At 46.1% G+C, this 18,921-nt stretch overlaps 8 protein-coding genes across 8 annotated transcripts; 6 read left to right on the forward strand and 2 right to left on the reverse strand. All coding sequences in view use genetic code 12, as the record gives it.

The window, feature by feature from the left end:
* Nucleotides 1-801: 801 nt before the first annotated feature.
* Nucleotides 802-3,267, forward strand: PPR1 (Ppr1p; the record flags this gene model as incomplete). Its single annotated transcript, XM_002618300.2, has 1 exon — nucleotides 802-3,267. The coding sequence occupies one exon, from the start codon at nucleotides 802-804 to the stop codon at nucleotides 3,265-3,267; it is 2,466 nt and encodes an 821-aa protein (XP_002618346.2).
* Nucleotides 3,268-3,531: 264 nt separating this feature from the next.
* TEN1 (Ten1p) lies at nucleotides 3,532-3,933 on the reverse strand (the record flags this gene model as incomplete). Its single annotated transcript, XM_002618299.2, has 1 exon — nucleotides 3,532-3,933. The coding sequence occupies one exon, from the start codon at nucleotides 3,931-3,933 to the stop codon at nucleotides 3,532-3,534; it is 402 nt and encodes a 133-aa protein (XP_002618345.2).
* An 821-nt stretch (nucleotides 3,934-4,754) lies between these two features.
* On the forward strand, nucleotides 4,755-6,368 carry HYS2 (DNA-directed DNA polymerase delta subunit; the record flags this gene model as incomplete). The annotated part of the gene is made up of 1 exon (XM_002618298.2): nucleotides 4,755-6,368. One exon carries the CDS (start codon nucleotides 4,755-4,757, stop codon nucleotides 6,366-6,368), a length of 1,614 nt encoding a protein of 537 aa, XP_002618344.2.
* Nucleotides 6,369-8,037: 1,669 nt separating this feature from the next.
* SSD1 (mRNA-binding translational repressor) lies at nucleotides 8,038-11,577 on the forward strand (the record flags this gene model as incomplete). Its single annotated transcript, XM_002618297.2, has 1 exon — nucleotides 8,038-11,577. The coding sequence occupies one exon, from the start codon at nucleotides 8,038-8,040 to the stop codon at nucleotides 11,575-11,577; it is 3,540 nt and encodes a 1,179-aa protein (XP_002618343.1).
* A 428-nt stretch (nucleotides 11,578-12,005) lies between these two features.
* Nucleotides 12,006-12,926, forward strand: FOB63_001589 (GTP cyclohydrolase I; the record flags this gene model as incomplete). Its single annotated transcript, XM_002618296.2, has 1 exon — nucleotides 12,006-12,926. One exon carries the CDS (start codon nucleotides 12,006-12,008, stop codon nucleotides 12,924-12,926), a length of 921 nt encoding a protein of 306 aa, XP_002618342.2.
* A 555-nt stretch (nucleotides 12,927-13,481) lies between these two features.
* FOB63_001590 (glutamyl-tRNA(Gln) amidotransferase subunit) lies at nucleotides 13,482-14,801 on the reverse strand (the record flags this gene model as incomplete). The annotated part of the gene is made up of 1 exon (XM_002618295.2): nucleotides 13,482-14,801. One exon carries the CDS (start codon nucleotides 14,799-14,801, stop codon nucleotides 13,482-13,484), a length of 1,320 nt encoding a protein of 439 aa, XP_002618341.2.
* Nucleotides 14,802-15,392: 591 nt separating this feature from the next.
* On the forward strand, nucleotides 15,393-17,633 carry MES1 (methionine--tRNA ligase; the record flags this gene model as incomplete). Its single annotated transcript, XM_002618294.2, has 1 exon — nucleotides 15,393-17,633. One exon carries the CDS (start codon nucleotides 15,393-15,395, stop codon nucleotides 17,631-17,633), a length of 2,241 nt encoding a protein of 746 aa, XP_002618340.1.
* A 1,048-nt stretch (nucleotides 17,634-18,681) lies between these two features.
* On the forward strand, nucleotides 18,682-18,912 carry FOB63_001592 (uncharacterized protein; the record flags this gene model as incomplete). The annotated part of the gene is made up of 1 exon (XM_066102177.1): nucleotides 18,682-18,912. One exon carries the CDS (start codon nucleotides 18,682-18,684, stop codon nucleotides 18,910-18,912), a length of 231 nt encoding a protein of 76 aa, XP_065958475.1.
* Nucleotides 18,913-18,921: the final 9 nt, after the last annotated feature.

An 18,921-nucleotide genomic window follows, 5' to 3' on the forward strand; every position in this document is an offset into this window, starting at 1 on the left:
CGAAACAAGCGGGATGAACTAGTGGCTAAGAAGTTAATTAGGCAGAGTAGCACCGGAGCTTAAGCCTAATGTAGATGCGGAATGAAAAGGGCTAGAGCCAAAATATTCTACTTGCAAGCATGTAAATTTACACGTATGCTAACAAATTTCACCGTCCCTCGAGTAAACCTGTTCAATATTCTGAATAGTGCAATGGTCAGTTCTTTTGAAAGCTCCAAACTACTTTTCACATGAGAACAGAAAGTTGTGACACACATTTGCGAGATGGAGTTCGTGTATATTTATAATAATAATGGCATGTGGACTCGTATGCTTTATCTTTCAAGAAGTTCATTCATTTTGGTGTCTGTTTGCTGCTCAACGACATGACACGTTACATAGTTTACGCAAACACGTTACCAATTTACGAAATATCTACCTTGCTGCTCATAGGAAAGGGTATTTTCATCTATGATTATGCGTATCGAATAAATCCTCAGCATTGCTAATGTTCCTGAAATGGCGAGCGGAATTAACGAGATTTTGCGCGATATTACTGGTGCAAGCACTAGCGATAAGAATATACCCGCTCAAACAAAAATCCCAGCCATGTCAATTCCTCCACTTACAAGGAGAAATGTAAGGAGTAAAATGCATCAAGAGTAAAAAAAATTTCGGAAACACACCAACGTACAAGATGTAAATACCCGGGCATGCCAGCAATAAACATTAGCATCGAGTCGCTTCGGCGATACGTGTGCGCGACAAACCTGCACGTCTTATCTAACTATCTCAACTCCACCAACTACTTCCACTAGAACCATGTCCCATGACAACAAGCGAACGGCAGCATCGCGCACCATAGCAGCGTGTCAGAGATGTCGGGCCAAGAAGGTTCGCTGCGACCAGGCGCTTCCGCTGTGCCTGCGATGCCTCAAGGCAGGCCACGAATGCATTGGGATCGACCCTGCTTCGGGACGCGAGGTGCCGCGTTCGTATGTTCAACACTTGGAGAGCCGAGTGGCGGAACTAGAGGCGCAGTTGGCGCAGAAAAAAATGAACCCGTCGCCCGCGCCCGAAGGGTCGCGCACTGCGTCTGCACCTTCAGCGCCATTTGCGCGCGCAACGCCATTTGCAGACACCCCGCGGTACTTTGGCCCGGCGCTGGGAGTATCTTTTGCCCGGTTGATGACAGCGGCGCTTCGGCTCAATCCGCCGCCGCCGCCCCGGGTGGAGGAGGCAAGCACAGTCACTGCTGCGGTGCTTCCGCCCAAACCCACCGCGCAAGAATTCATCCGCATTTACTTTGCTCAGAGCAACTCGCAGGTGCCCGTTTTAGAGCGCGAGCGCTTTTTGCAGTCGGTGTTCGCCCCGATTTATGGGCCGTGGGACCCGCGTGTGCCTCTCGCGCCCGATGATGCGGGAGAGCGTGCGGGCGGCGTGCCCGAGCGAGAAACGTGGCTCTTCCAGTACACCCAGTTCGTGGGCCAACGGCTAGACGAAGACGCTTTTGCAGCAGAAGCAGCACGTATCGATGTGCCGCTGCAGTTCCGCCGCCCGCTCTTTTTTCTTTTCATGGTGTTGGCCATAGCATCCTCTGCCAACCACTTGCAGTATCCTACAACGATTTCAGCGCAGTTTCGTGCGGCTGCCCTTCAGTTTGAAGTCCCGGCGCAAGATCCGCTCGAACACTTGGAGGCAGTTCTTCTCATGGCCGTCTATGCCACCATGCGGCCCTGCGTTCCGGGTGTGTGGTATGTGCTAGGCACGGCTCTTCGCTTATGCGTGGACTTGGGCTTGCACACGGGAGAATCCTCGGGCCAAAACGTTCCTTCAGGGTTTGCGCCGCCCGATGCCTCGAATTTCGCCCGCCGCGCCTCGGGCACTTGTCCTGCCGACGTACTAAACAGGCGCCGGCGCCTATTCTGGTGCACATATTCGCTTGACCGGCAAATCTGCTTCTACTTGGGACGCCCCGTGGGCATTCCAGAGGAGGCCATTTCCACGCAGTATCCGTCGGTGGAGGACGCTGCGGGACAAGTGGCACACGCCATGTTTCGAATGCGCCGCATCCAATCGGAGGTTCAGCGTGTGCTCTACGACAACGGCGAGATTCCTCGTCGCTTCGAAAATCTAGACGAATGGCGCCGCCACATCACCACAGAGCTTTTTTCATGGCGCGCGCAAACGCCCTCTCAGGCGGCTGCGGCTTGTGAGTTCAATGCAGAGTACTTTGCCCTCAACTTCCACCACACGCTTCTTCTGCTAAATGCGCTTCTGCCCCGCAACTTCCGCCTTTCAGAAGAGGCATACCACACAGTATCTGCCGCCCTGCAAAATGTCATGACATGCTACGCCCAGCTCCATGCACGAAAGGCCATCAACTACACATGGGCCGCGGTTTACAATTTGTTCAATGCGGGAACGTCGTATCTTTTCGCCATATATACGTGCGAAACAGTGCGCCAGTCTATGACCCGCGCAGCCGTGGCTCGAACGGCTCAAACATGTGCAGCTGTCCTTGCCCTGTTGGCGCCGTCTTGTGCGGCGGGCCAAAGTTGCTGCGACACGTTCCAAGTGCTTACAGCGGCAGTGCTTCGTCTCTGCTATGGCGACGAAAGCAACGCTCTGTTGCCCGAGGATCTGCCCAGCGGAAGCGAGCACAGCACCAGAAACAGACCGGCCTCCCCTGAAGTCAAGGTGCCAACTGGAGAGGTACCAGGAAACAATACGAAGAGTTCTCAAAATGCAAACAACGAACAATGGAACGAAAAGAATAACGATCTGGATACACAGAAAGAAGACAAAAAAGCTGAGATCAAAATGGAAGAAAAAGCTGGAATCAAAATGGAAGAAAAATCTGAAATCAATCCAACTTCTGAAACATATTCAAATGATCCGCGTCGCCAAGAAGCTCCCGAGACGCAGGATACAAGCAATTCAGGCCTTAAGAAAGAAGAACCTAGCCCAGGTCGTGTCAGAGGTGTCAATGAAAGTTTTGGAGTGCCTGTTATATCCCAAACGCCCATCTCTCGTCATTCCAGTTTCTCATCGCCAACTATGGACGGTCTACTTTGGAATAATGCGCCCGATTTGAATTCCTTTTTCAAAGAGGTGGAAAATGTAACCCCGTCTGCAGTGGATATGGGTCTGAGCTTGTCGTTGGAGCTGGAACTTCCACGAGAAGGTCGCCGTGTTTTTGAGCTCATTCAGCTTCCCATTGAATCCATCTGGGATCAGTTTTTCACTCTGTCTAAGACGGGCTTAGAGGAGGAAATAGCAGGATGATGTTCGAAGTAATACGTGAATATTGTTAGATAGAAGCATATAGACGCTTATTCGGTTGAATAACATTGTGACGCAAGCACCATCAATTAGCTTTCGAAGCCGAATACACTGAATAGCACTCATGTATCCTTCAAGTCTGAAGTACATGAATGAAATGCGATCACATCAGCCAACGCATTCCTGATGCGTACATATGACGTAGTACTATCAAAAGCGAACAAAAAATAGGCACACGATGAAATAGTATTTTTGAGGAGATCGAAATCAAAGGTCGCCAAGTGCTGCTATTTCAGCCAAAACAGATGCTTGTCCTGTAAGGTCTGCACTTTCGACACCCTCACATTCAACCGCATGAATGCTTTCACCATCATACATTCCCCAAATACTAACGACGGCGCCAACACGCACATGCCGCGGGCCCAAATTTGCTAAGACTTCACTAACATCGACTGCTACCGTCGTATTTTGATTTTTGTTCTCGCCATCTCCATCGAGATCAATCTGCTCGGTGCGCGGAAGATTGGCGCACCGCACCACAAAGAGGCGCGCATACGCTTCGTCGTAGTGCTGGACTTGGGCCAAAACTCGAACGCGCACTGGAGTCGTTGGCGCTGCGCGAGGAAACTGAAGGGCGAGAACTGATGGATCCACACAGAGCCGCGTCATGAAACGAGAGCGCCAGTCCAGTAATTAAACTCAGCGCAAGTCAGTATAGAAGTTAGTTGCGACGAACAAGAGAGATGGTGCCCTGGCTAATGTTAGTGGTATGGATCTGTATTGATATTCTATCTGGGGCGCGACTGAAATTTGGCTCAGACACGAAGCGGCTTGAGAGGACGACATCACATTAGCAACGGGCGTATTTTGAATTAGCGGGAGTGTAGGTCCATTATAAGATGTGCTCGTCTATAGAAGAATGTTGGAATACCTATACTGACATCTAATGCTCGTAGATGGCAGGATAAATTTGATGTTTGGTTCTAAGCTGTGCGATCAAGCGGATGTAATATGATAGAACTAAGGTTTCAAACATCTTGGGTCGTTAGAAGTACGATCGTTGACGCAATCATTGTTTCTAACGGGGGTTATATATTGATTTATCTACATCAAAATCACTAAAAGATGTGAGACCTATATCCTCAATAACACTGATTAGCACACTTGAGAAAGGAAGAGCCTACCAAAAAGAAAAATAGAAAATCAAATGAGAATGCTACAAGTTAAGATATAGCTAGCAAGTTGGTATCTACCAAGGAACCAATGTGACTATCAATTGGCCACAAAGACAGTATAATGCGGCTAAAACCCTTCTGCTCAATTATTCTGTTCTCAATTATTAAGCCATGGGAATTTCGAGTGTACAAACAATATAGACCACGAGTACGAATAACCTAAACCACGTAATAGTTTCTGAAGCCCTACCGAACTAAACTTTTGTACGTATTAACCCAGGACAAGAGGTGGCCAGACAAGCTAAAATTGCAATTATGGATAACTACAGGTGGCAACACATCAAGAGAGATGCCAAGTCAAATAGGACGCTCAGCCAAACAAAGTCAATAGCAACAAGAAAAAGCACCTTCATCAGCAAAGAACACCTATTGGCCTCATTAAAAAACAGATTGTCACAATTCATCTCTCAAGTGGTTTTCGCGCATTTCCACCTTCTCACTTCGCGTCGCGTTCCACCTCACAATCTCCAGTCTACAACACATTCAGTCGCCACTATGAACACAAACCTTGGCGATGATCCTGGCCCCCGTGTGAAATCGCCTACTGTTCCAGGCGACAAGGACAATTTATTTCGCCTCAACACGCGAAGCTATAGCCGTCAGTTTTTCGCGCTCTACCAGCAAAGACTCCAGCAGCTCAAACCTCGCACAGACGCTCAAGCCTTGGAAAAATGGGGCGATGGGACGCGTCGTGTGGACGGCCAGACTATAGTACGCAAAGAGAAAATCTTGGATATTGCGTCAGGAGAACTTTGCTGGGTTCTGGGAACAGTCTTTGCTGATCTGCGGAAAAAGCTCAACATCTTGAACGACGTGGAGAAAGGAATCGATGACGTGATGCCGGCACTGCCGCCAACATATGTGGATCCAGATGATGGCCTCCTTATGCTTGAAGACGATAGTGGTCGTGCGGTGTTGCACAACGATGAACTTTTGCAGAATCTGGGGTTAGTAACAGGCTGTTTTGTAGCCGTGCTTGGGATTGAGATCCAAGCTGGCATTTTTGAAGCCATGGAGATAATCTGTCCAACTCCTGCGCCGCAGCGCCCCTTAGGTGAACCAAAGCCCGAGAAGCGCTATCTCGCTATAGTTTCTGGTATCATGTTTTCTGATGCTGGCGACCTTCTGACTGTTTTGTTGCAGCAGTGGCTCTGTGGCGAGCTTGGAGGCGCCACTGACGCAGAAGCGGCTCGTCAAATACTGCGTCTCATTATTGCCGGTGATCTGGTGTCAGAATCGAAACCTGTCGTTTCCGATACTTCTTTTGGTTCGAAAAATACGTCGCGTTTCCTGGGCCTGGCCGTAAGTCATTTTTCTACTTGGCTTGCTCAGATCGCTACCTCTTTGCCGGTGACAATCATGCCAGGCCAATCCGATCCAGCTGAGACATGTTTGCCCCAACAACCGATTCACCGGGCACTCTTGGGCGCTTCGGGCCGTTTTTCAGGCGGTCCAGAACTGCTTGTACATGCGGCAACCAATCCAGCATGGATTGAGCTCGACACAGGTGCACGTGTATTAGGCACAGCGGGCCAGAATATCCTGGACATTCTCAAATACTCACCTGGAACGCCCTCTCTTGACCAAATACTTACAGTGATGGAAAGAACTCTTCGTTGGCAACATATCGCCCCTACAGCACCAGATACATTGTTTTGTTATCCATACGAGGAATGTGATCCTTTTGCACTTGATGAAACACCGCATGTGTATTTTGCAGGAAATCAGATGGAAGCTGGGTGGAGAGACGTCGATGTGAGCGGAAACAAAGTCAAGGTTATCTCTGTGCCACGATTTTGTGAGTCTAAACAAATTGTTTTGGTAGATGTGGCTACGTTAGAGGCTAAGATAGTGAACTTTTCTATTTAAGCAGAATCGGTATTACGATCTTCTTCTCCAATTGCAGTGATTTGGCTTCGACCGCTCTGGAATTTATTTTGAGTTGATACTAAAGAAGCATGGTAAGGCAAACCATTGCAACACAGCTCACACTATAGTGCGCAAACATCTTCATTCCATATCTTATGGGCAATTGAGAACGTTTTGGTCAAATCACCTTCATTGATCCCAGCTTCACATGGATGCGTCTAAGTCAGATACGTTTGGGTATACATTAATTTGCAGAACAACTTTACAAGCTACTATGGAAAAACACGTTCGTGTCCTTCAAATAATGGGAATGCATAAACATGGTAACATCACAGGAGATGTCTCTTGTTCTCAAAGTTTCAGCCCAGAGTCCACACATTGAGAACTACACTCTCTTGAAATTGAATTCGTGCCGTTACTCGGTGTGTGCTTTTATGCTGATGAGCTATAATGCGCATGTAATACAAACTTAGGAGTTGATCTTTTTCTGTAGACGTGAGGACGAGACTTATTTTGCCAAGACAGGCACCGATAGCTTGTTTTCGCACAATAGACTGCTGATCGAGAAACGAAACCATAAAATTCAATACTAGGAAGACAAGCAACGGAGTCCCAAAGTAGTAAACGGAAGAAGACTATAATAATAAAAAGAGAATTAAAAGGGAAACAACACTCAACCATAGAAGCTTTTGCCATTGAGTGCTTCCGACGCCTGTCCGGGTGATTTCATAACTGGTTGACTGGTCAAGTGTTCGCTTAGTACTCGCTTCGAAGAAGCGTGTGGAAACTAAAGTTGCCTTTTTGAACCAACGCTAATGCCGCATCTGCTAAATGTATTGCATATGGCTAGCTCTTGGTCCCTTCATCCCTTGTGTAAACCCAATTCACAATAACATTCTCCGAAGTCTTGAATTATCTCCGCCACAAGCGCAAATTTCCCAGGGATGACAATGCCAGCACAAGAGGAAGAATGAAAAACTCGAACCCCAGATCTTCCCAGGAAAGCCCAACCGAACATGCCGGAAGTCGACCGCAGGCCTAGAGCCTATTAATAGTAGTGCAAGTACTGTACATAGAACATGACCTAATGGTATCCCCAATCAATTGTTCAGCAGTTTCTCCAGCATTTAGCAAAAAAAGTACAAGTGGAATGGTGCCACACGAATAATGGTACGAATATAAAAAAACAAAGTAAAAATCCTAGCCAGAAGGTCTCCTGTTGCGAAAAACGCAGGTGGCAAGTGATAGGATGGAAAAGGGCAAGCCCGAAAAAAAGATATAGGCACGCAACCGCACACGCAAAATCTCACCGAAAAAACCGTCAGGGGAAACTTTGGCTTCTCTTCTTTTTTGCTGTTGGTTCTCAATCTGACTAGTGATCGTGGCTCTAGTACACATCCGAACGCTCTTTTTCACATTGCAACGCAATTGCTAGCTTCTCACTTCCTTTCAAAGAGTTTTCTGTCATTCTTGCCAAGGGCAAACTTTCGTCTATAGCAGACTTTGGCACTATAATCTGTCTCACTCATATCCCACCAATAATTGTTTGCTGTGCCACCAAAGCACTTTTAATACACCAAAGCATATTTAATACTTCAGGAGCCTTTTAATACTTTCCAATTCCAGTTTTTCCAAAGACAAAAAAAAAACTTCCCCACTTTTTTCCACAATGGCTGATGGCGAAAGATCACGCAAGCCAAAGAACTTGTACATTGCCCACCGTCGCTCTCCGAGCGAATTGACCACGCTTATGGTGGAGCAATATAACCTCCAGCGCCAGTTGGAGGCAGTCCAACTGCAGCAGAAGCAGCTCTTACAACAACAACAGCTGCTGCTGCTGCTTACGGTTCCCCAGGAGGGATATAAATCTCATTCCAGGAACCTGTCGACCAACAACGCAAACCACCGCAGAACCGGCTCTCTGGGAGGTTCTCAACAGGGTCATGCACGTAGACACTCCTTGGGGCTTAATGAGGCCATCAAGGCTGCTGCATCACAGAAACAATCCAACTTGGCTTCCCTTGGATCAAACGCTACCAACAGTCCACCAGGTCTTCGTGCAGCTCTGCCAACATTGGGCCATTCTAATAGTAGCTCAGAATCTTTGGGAGGATTCCGCTTTCCCAATAATGCTCCAGACTCCGAACGGGAACTTTCTCCAGGCCATTCGCGCTCGCGTTCATTAGCGTATGGCCAACAATTCAAATTTCCTCCCGAAAACTCCTCCTTTCTTCCTCCCGTGCCAGGTTTCAGCTCTACTTCTCCTGAACGTGGCCACCAACGCCGGGGATCCCACTTGAGATCAAATTCTCGTAATCTCGACAATAGCAATATCAATTCCAATTGGCGTTCACAACAACAACCAGCTGGACAACAATATAGCTCTGCAACGTTGGAACCACCTCTGTTCTTCGTTCCTGGCCACCGCAACAAATCAAGCTCTTATGGCGGAGGCGGCTCTGTTTCGTCTCTATCACAATTCAACCCCAATATGGGCCAAGGAAACAATAACAACAACGGCAATGCGAACGGCCGTAAGTCCCTTTTTGCGCCATATTTGCCTCAAATGTCTTTGCCAGATTTAATAAACGAGGGACGTTTGGTGACCGGAACTTTGCGGGTCAATAAGAAGAACCGTTCTGATGCCTATGTCTCCACAGATGGTTTATTGGAAGCTGATATCTTCATTTGTGGCTCCAAGGACCGTAACAGAGCATTGGAAGGCGACTTGGTTGCAGTAGAGTTGCTTGTTGTTGATGAAGTTTGGGAGTCCAAGAAAGAAAAAGAGGAAAAGAAACGTCGCAAAGACAACAATATGACAAAGTCTAATACTACCTCTGTTTTGAGTGACGATATTCATAATGACGCCACGTCTACTCTGGCTGCCGATTCGAAGAAGGAGAACGATGGCGAGAGTTTGGGGAGAAGAGGCTCTCTTAAGCAAAGACCTACAATGAAGAAAAATGATGACGTTGAGGTGGAGGGCCAAGCATTACTTCTAGTTGAAGAAGAGGAAATTAACGATGAGGTCAAACCTTTGTATGCCGGTCATGTGGTTGCCGTTGTGGATCGTATTCCCGGCCAAATCTTTGCTGGTACGTTAGGTTTATTAAGGCCCGCACAAGCAGCACAGGCAGCCATGGATAAAAAATACGGTAAAGAATCGTCTGTTCAAACACCAAGAACACCAAAGATTGTTTGGTTTAAACCCACGGACAAACGTGTTCCTTTAATCGCAATCCCTACAGAACAAGCTCCTCGCGACTTTGTTGAAAATCACGAAAAGTACTCAGACCTGTTATTCATCGCCTCCATTAAAAGATGGCCAATTACTTCGTTGCATCCCTTTGGAACACTTGTGTGCAAATTGGGTAAGATTGATGATCCTGCAATTGAAGTGGATGCGATTTTGAGGGACAATAACTTTTCTTGCGACGAGTATCCAAATGAGAATGACTTTGCAGAAGACTACATGACATCCTTTTTTGGGCCACTTCCTAGTATCGAAGCCGAGTTGACCAACCCTGACAGGGTAGAATATTTGAATGATTACATTATATCTTTTACTCAGAACAATGAGTTTGTTGATCATGCTTTCCATGTGAAGAGACTTAGCAGCACAAAGATCGAGTTTGGTTTCCACTCGGCAGATGTGTCTCATTTTGTGCATCCAGGTTCGTTGTTGGAAAGAAAGGCGAAGAAGAGATCGTGCTCCGCATTTTTACCCCAAAAATCCTCTCATTTGTATCCAGAACAATTCAATAAGTTGGTTTCTTTCAAGGAAAACGTTAAAAATTTGGCCTTGTCGGTCGTTTTCGAAATCGATACTACTAGTTTTGAAGTTGAGGATATTCACATTCAAGAGTCGGTTATTGTACCAAAGTCTTTGGTGAGTTACGATGATGTCGATGCTATCTTGAGCAATAAACCTGTTGAGGATATCACTTCTGCTACTTCTGACTATATCAAGACCTTTGCATTAATTGCCAAAGAGTTCCGTCGCCAAAGATTGGAAAATCGGGCCTTAGGAATTAGTCCAACGCTCAATTTGTTAGATCAAATTGATGATGAGAAAGTGAGATTGCACTTGAATATTTATCAATCGAGTGATGCTTTGCTGATGGTTTCCGAGATTTCTCACAAAGTAAATGCTACTGTCGCTGCCAAAGTACATGCATTCCTTGGAGATGAGGCCTTTTTACGTCGCCATGCATTGCCAACATTGCAAAAGATTGAAAACTTCTCAAGAAAAGCAGCAAATTTGGGCTTCGAGATGGACATCAGCACATCAGCAAGTTTGCAGAATTCCATTTTGAAAATCGAGGACCCAGTCAAAAGACAATGTATTGAGACTTTGTTGTTCAAATCGATGCCAAAGCCTAAGTACTATATTGCTGGAAAGCAAGATTCAGATTCATATGGACATTACTATTTGAACTTGCCATTGCACACACACTTCACAGCACCATTGAGAAGATTTGCTGATTTGATTGTGCATAGGCAAGTGAAGGCCGTTATCAACAAGACAACTTCAGAGCCTAACAACTTAGAGGCCTTGAAGACTATAGCCGATTATTGTAACTTCAAGAAAGACTGTGCTGCCAACGCACAGGAACAAGCAATTCATTTGTTATTGTCCCAAACTATTAACGAGATGAGTGAAAATACTGGTCAGTTATTGGTGATGGGCACAGTCGTCCAAGTTTACGAATCATCATTTGACGTTTTTATTCCTGAGTTGGGTGTGGAGAAGAGAGTTCATGGTGATCAGTTGCCATTGGTTAAGGCCGAATTCGACAAGGCAAACCGTACGCTTGAGTTGTTCTGGGAAAAAGGTGTTGATGCGGCGACGTACGTTCCCCCAGATGAAAAGACGTCATTGAGTTACCGTAGCTCAATCAAGAACAAGTACCGTACATCATCGTTGGAAGCAGCAAAGTTCCAAGGTGAGAGCATGAAACAAGGCGGTGCCATTAGTAGTGTTGCTGACAAGTTGGCGAAGCTTAACATTGACGCCCCTAATGTGGGGTCACAAGGCAGCGAAGAGGATGGATTGGCACCATATTTGCGCGACAGCATTACACGGGTCGAGGGCAACTCTTATATTCAAGAAATCCGTGAAATGCGGCAGGTTGCAGTTTTGTTGCGGGCAGAGATCGGCATGGCATTGCCTTGCTTGACTGTGCGGGTGTTGAATCCTTTTGCATAGCTATCTACGATTTTATGAACGCTTATTTAGACCGATCGAAATGAAGAATATCTTCATAGCTCGAGGATACGCCGTACAGCTCCTCCATCTCAATTTTTTTCCTTATCCTTTGTTATCTTGCACTATCTTGCGTGCCGATGACTTAGTGCGCGCTATCTTACTTAAGACACTATTCGTATCTTGCAAATAAAATAAATAGCTTATTTAGCCTTTTTCAACAAGTTTATTGGAAGCTAAATCTTTTTCTTTTAGATAAACGCGAACGTAACTAGTGTTTGAATAGATGTTATAAATAATGATCAACTCTTTTGGTTGCCGTCTGCCATATTCTGATAACTAATTTACCTGTTGTGCATGAACTATGACTGATTTGGTGTACAGGTGTTAAGTCCACCTAAAATCGCCGGAAAAGTTTACGAGCCACCATCATGTTGCCCACAGAAGCCAATGGTAAGAGAAAAAGAGAAGAAAATTTTGAGGATGAAGACGGTAAGCAAGATGGACAAATAGATGGCGTCTTGCCCAAGGAAAAGGAGCAGAGAACGGATAACCATCAACACGACCAAACAGATGAATCCGGCGATCAAAATGACACCAAAAATGGATCTCACCATTCTAATCCCCTCGTGGACATTCCACCGAGACAGAGGCTTCTTCGTCAACTCACTCCACTTCATATCCGTGCTGCCTCACCCTGCACTTTAAACCCACCCATTGATAGTGATGGTTTACTGTGGCCATCACAGGGGGCCCGTGACAGACTTGAGCAGACGCCAGAGGAAGCTAAGGCACGTGAACAGCGCATTGCTGGAGCAGTGAAGACGATTTTAACTGAACTTGGAGAAGACGTTACTCGGGAAGGTCTTTTGGAGACACCAGAGCGATATGCACGTGCAATGATGTACTTCACCAAGGGCTACGAAGACAACATTCGGGATGTGATCAAACGGGCAGTATTCGAAGAAGATCATGACGAGATGGTGATTGTCCGTGACATCGAGATCTACTCCTTGTGCGAGCACCATTTGGTGCCCTTCTTTGGAAAGGCTCACATTGCCTATATTCCCAACAAGAGAGTGGTCGGACTTCTGAAGCTTGCACGTTTGGCTGAAATGTATCTGCGGCGTTTCCAAGTGCAAGAGCGTTTGACGAAGCAAATTGCCATGGCATTGAGCGAGATCTTGAAACCACGTGGAGTTGCTGTAGTCATCGAGGCTACTCACATGTGTATGGTGAGCCGTGGTGTTCAAAAAACTGGCCTGTCAACGACAACAAGTTGTATGTTGGGTTGTTTCCGTGTGCAGCAAAAGACCCGTGACGAATTCTTGACGCTCTTGGGACGCAAGTAACTTCAAGCAATAAGGAGAAGACAAGAGAGCTTCAGACTATGCAAATTTTCGCTAGGTGCAATGGCATATCCTGGTAAATCCTACTTCATTTGAATAGTTAACTTTAATAACTGCATTTTCCTTTGTTCATACTATTAAATTCGCAATAGACGCCGACACAAATGATGAATTCAGGCTTATTCACACACAGTGATATAAAACTGACGTATATTTGTCCAAAGTAATCTGAAAAGGCGGAATTTCAAGATTGTAAGCTTCTTGCAAGAAACGTGATTATGTACAATTTTCAAGACAGAGGCGGAAACCAAGGTGGTTTCTCTAATGCCCCTTCTAATCTATCCATCAATGATAACGGTCCCAAGACTTATCGCTGTATAGCAGAATGAATGCAGATGGATGTATTTGGTTCACGATTGTCTGTTACTATTGCGAAAGAAATAGACCTAGACCGGATGCACTGCCAGATATTATGGAGTGAAAAATGCAAAGAATTCATGGCCAAGAAAGAAAGTAACGTTTGCATAAGGAACATGAACGCTAGTGGCAAGAGACATCTTATTGTGCAAATATAGTTTCCACCGCCTCAGAAACAGAGAGTGCTGTTGCGTCATCTCCATGCTGTGCCATCACCTGAATGCCTACTCCGTTAAAAGGCACGCTCACAGTAGGAAGGCCAGCCAAAGAAGCTGGAACGGTAAGAACGTCTCCCGCGTATCCTTCGATGAAATTACGAGTGATCTGGTCGTAGACGTCCCGTTCAGGTGCGCGGCCTAAAACAGTCGGAGCCAAGAGCACGTCAACCCCACTTCCCGAGTCTGGCCCATTTCTAGCCACATTCTTGTCTTTTTCACCCACACCCACGAACAGATGCGCGCAAGCAAACACGCAGTTGAGCTCCTCCACAAGTTTCTCCCGAACCAACGTGGCGTGCTTATAGTGCAGACCCAGCTCCGAAGACAACGTGTAAGTGCCTGAGAGGACACGGCGGCGCACCTCTACTCCGAAAGAATGGCCCTTCTCGTTCTCACCGTATCTGACTCCGTCGTACCGCGCCAAGTTAGACGCAGCCTCCGCTGTAGCTAGAGTATAGTACGCCAGCAACAGGCGTGAAAGCGCTGGGATCAGAACCGGAACAATTTTATGGCCCAATTTCTTAAGCCCCACGAGCGCGAGTTCCAAAGTTTCGAGCGCCTCGGGACCCACCTCGCCCAATAGCATCTGCTCGGGAACACCCACCACCCACGGCCCTTCTTTCGCTTTTCGGCCGCGAACCAGAAGTGGAAGTGCCGTCACATCATTGTCATCCCACTTGTCTAGAACACCAAAGACATCTCGCGTTGTTCTTACCAGCCGCGCCAAAATCCCTACGGTATCCAACAGCTGTGCATAAGCCACCACGCCAAACCGCGATATCAGCCCGTACGTGGGCTTGAATCCAACTACACCACACCATGCGGCCGGCTGACGCACAGAGCCGCCCGTATCTGTTCCCAAAGCAAAATCAGCGAGGCCGGCCGCCACGCATGCTGCAGAACCGCCCAGAGAACCGCCGGCAACGTGGTTTGCCGGATAGTATTGAGGATTCACCACAGCGCCATGGCTACTGTGTGTCGATGCCAGGCCCATACCAAACTCGTCCATGTTTGTTGTGCCAATGCAAACCGCTCCAGCCTGCTCAAGAAGACGCACAGCGGTACTGGTGAATGGGCCCGTATATGAATCCAAGACTCGCAGAGCACAGTCCACAGGTGCACGCGAAGTGGCAATGTTAGCTTTGGCTGCAAATGTTTTCCCTGAGAGAACTCCTGTGGGCGATAGAGGACGCGCAGCCTGTGCAAGCACGTGCACGATGCTGTTGAATTTGTCCAGAGCCATGAAGTTGTAGTTAGTGTGGAGACTGCGTTTGGTGATGTGCGCCTGCAGAGAGAGCTGACACCTCTCCGGATCGTCTTTCCTAACATTCTAGGCTTGCAGCCCCAAAATACATAGCCAACTTGAAAGGCTATTAGCATCCTATTCAACGGTATCTGATAGACTTCAATGAATCCCTGAAAGAGCCCACATCACCAATGGTGTACCGGTGTACCATACATCTACTAAACATTCCTGGTGATAGCCTGACCCACAAGAAACCTCCATTGAGCAAACCGTATCATCTAGCATTGATCAAAACGTTCCATTTATCTCGTTGAAATGCTGATCTGTACATCGGTCGTTGTGGTGGTCTTTGGAAGTGGTGTACGGGTGTTTGTATTACGACAAGTCCCTTGATCATACGCCCATGAAGAAAAGCAAACAATGACTAATCGCCATGTAAATAGAATGCTACATTTCTTCTCATTCTCTACTGCCTTTACCGTCTACAACTATTTGCAAGTCGTATTATTTTGTCTAGAGGCTTATGGTGTACGGGTTCATCGACCCATATACGCAGCGAAAAAATTATATGACTAATATTCAACCCTAATGAATATCGCCACAGATAGAGGTAGCACCTTACTTGCGTTGGTTAACAACCTTAAAGTCAGCATTGCAGCTGCTGCATTTGCTCCTGAAGCTCAGGTAGAGCCTGCTGACTCGGGTCTTCTTTTCCGTGATTCTAAATCTGGCTTCGAACTCGCAGAGGCCAATGCCATTGTCAAATACTTGGCTAAAGACTTTGCTCCAAGCCCTGTCTTTGCTGTCGAAGAAAACGAAATCTACTCTGCACTCAAATCTCAGTCCCGCGAAAAGGCTGTTGACGCTTTGAGTAAACTTTCTGTTCCTGAATCAACAGAATTGTCTGCCGCCAACATTGTTCTTTATGCTGCCGCGTATCCTTTTTTGTCTGAAGTCAGCAACTTGGCGCAATGGGCTGAACGTTTTTCTTCTGCTGATGCTGTTACTTCTGGTGTTGCTCGTGCAAAGTCCGTGACAGTCTTGGTCAGAGAAATGCCCAAACACACAGGCGCTGTACATGTTCACGCCGGCTATTTAGTTAAGCCACAAGGCGACAGTATCCTTCCAAAGGATGGCGAACGCAATATTTTGATCACTTCTGCGTTGCCATATGTGAATAACGTTCCTCACTTAGGAAACATTGTTGGATCTGTCTTGTCGGCAGATATTTACGCCCGTTACGCCAAGAATAGAAACTACAACGCTTTGTTTGTTTGTGGTACAGATGAGTACGGAACTGCTACTGAAACAAAGGCATTAGAGGAACATGTCACCCCACAAGAATTGTGTGACAAGTATCATAAAGTGCACAAGGATGTTTACGATTGGTTTGACATCAACTTTGACTACTTCGGGCGCACCACAACACCATTGCAAACAGAGATTGCGCAAGACATCTTTATGAAGTTGTACCACAATAACTACTTGGAAGAACAAACCACAGAACAATTGTATTGTGAAGTTCATCACTCCTTTTTGGCCGACCGTTTTGTTGAGGGAACATGTCCAAAATGTGCCTACGAAGATGCTCGTGGTGACCAATGTGACAAATGTGGAAACTTGTTGAACCCATTTGAATTAATCGAACCCCGTTGTAAGCTTGACAACTCGAAGCCTGTTCCACGTAACTCTACCCACGTTTACCTCAAATTGAACGAATTGGAACCTGAATTGAAAGAATGGGTAGAAGAAGCAGCCGAGAAGGGCGCATGGTCGAAGAACTCTAAGACCATCACAAATTCCTGGTTAAAGCAAGGCTTGGACCCACGTTGCATCACCCGAGACTTAGTTTGGGGTACACCTGTTCCTTTGGAAAAGTTTAAGGACAAGGTGTTGTACGTTTGGTTCGATGCTACGATCGGGTACGTTTCCATTACTGCTAATTACTTCAAGGACAAGGAAATCAAGGACGGTTGGCAACAGTGGTGGAGAAACCCAGAAAATGTGAACTTGTATCAATTCATGGGTAAGGACAATGTTCCGTTCCATACTGTGGTGTTCCCAGCAACTCAAATTGGTACACGTGACAAATGGACCAAGTTGCACCACTTGAACACTACGGAGTACTTGCAATATGAAGACGGCAAGTTTTCCAAGTCCAGAGGCGTGGGTGTTTTCGGAAACAATGCACGTGAAACCGGCATCTCTCCTTCTGTGTGGAGATATTATTTGGCGTCTGTGCGTCCAGAAACATCTGACTCGCACTTTTCGTGGAAGGAGTTTGTCACCAGAAATAACTCGGAGCTTTTGGCCAACTTGGGCAACTTTGTCAATAGATTGGTTAAATTTGCCATTGCTAAGTATAATGGCGTTGTACCGAGCTACGATGCAAACAAGATTGCTAACTACGCAAGCTTTGAGAAAGACGTTAATGACTTGTTGACTTCTTACATAGAGAACATGGAGGCTGTCAACTTAAGACGTGGTTTGGAGATTGCCATGGCTATATCCTCTCGCGGAAACCAGTTCTTGCAGGACAACAAGTTGGACAACTCGCTTTTCAACAACACTCCAGATGTTTCTGATGCTGTTGTAGGTGTGGGATTGAACTTGATCTACTTGGTTTCTGCTGTCATTTCCCCATTCATGCCAGCGACCCGTGACCAAATTTGTGAGATGTTGAACGCTCCAGCCTTGTCGATCACAGACAAGTTTGAGTTTGTTTTGGAACCAGGTCACAACTTGGGCAAGGCGCAGTACTTGTTCAAGAGAATAGATGAGAAGATGATTGACGAGTGGAAGGCGGCCTACGGAGGTAAGCAGAAGTAGGGATAATAAAGAAGATACGATGATTAAATTTTCAGTTTTGTAATTAACTTACACTGCGCACACGCAGGGTGTGGTACAACCAGCATTCTTAGCAGGCTCTGTGCATTTATTAATATTTTTGTTTTTATTTTTCGCTTTTTTTTTTTTTTTATGTGGTCTTATCCGAGGATACGTGCTGTATGCTCTATGGAACGGGTGAAATAAGGTCTTTCTAACAAGAATCCAAAGAACACAGATGCGTATACTGTGATCCTCTGCACGGATCATATGAATAATCTGATCTTCACTTGAAATGTTTCTCTGTTGAATGGTAGTATGCATAAAGTGTTGATCATCGAAAGCCGACCCATAGTTTCACACTTTCTTTTCGCAACCGTCACATTATATGATTCGTAAAAGATGGTTCATTATTACAGCTTAAAACGAAAGCGTTCCTATTATCGTTGCTTAGTGCCCGACACTTCAATATTGTTAAAATTTTGCTAGTGCATTACGCAGTCTGGCCATTCATGTAGTTCGAAAAGAAAATGACGTGATTATGACGTTATGTTTACCTCTCAACTACCGAAAAATATTGGGAAGAAGCTTCATTCTATTCCGCACCATCCTTTGTCCCTGGGAGTCCGAAATTCTCTTTGTGAAAGGGAATTCAGCCACCTCTATCTCAACAAAGGTCCGAAACCGTCTCCGTTGATTTTCCGAGAACTCCGGGATACCGCGCGTGTGCCCCACCTATGTAGATGCATATATATGAAAATAGTAGATTCATCTCTAATCAACAATCACTTCCATTAGTGAACTGTATAGAGAATAAAAACACAAACAGGTAGCCAATAGTAATGATGTTCTTTACTATGCCACTTTTGCCATTGTTTTTCGTGTGTTTCCTTCTCCTGTTATGTCTGCACAAGCGTTATCAGCCTTCAATCACATGCAGGTCCGCGTATCTCGGACCTGCAGGTGGCGGCCAAAGCCCTATGATTCCCGGGGAATATATAATCATTGTTCTCCGAGCAAAAGTAGCAAAGTCTTCCACCAAGCGAAATCGATGATTAAAAAGGTTGCCACATGCTTTGTTGCTGGTTCAATTTTGCCGCCTGTGCTCACCAAGTTGGTGTTGCAACCTATGTATCTGCCGAAACCCATATTTGACGAAATTAATGCCTTAAGAACAGAAATGGATCAAGTGGGGTGGATTGTTCGCCATGAGGAAGAATCTCGAGGTCTCAGCGGCGATGCACTATATGCTCCTACTTCACTTTATCAGGGATGGCATTAGAGTGGAACT

The sequence above is a fragment of the Clavispora lusitaniae genome, assembly GCF_014636115.1.
Source record: "Clavispora lusitaniae strain FDAARGOS_655 chromosome Unknown tig00000038_pilon, whole genome shotgun sequence".
Classification (NCBI taxonomy): domain Eukaryota; kingdom Fungi; phylum Ascomycota; class Pichiomycetes; order Serinales; family Metschnikowiaceae; genus Clavispora; species Clavispora lusitaniae.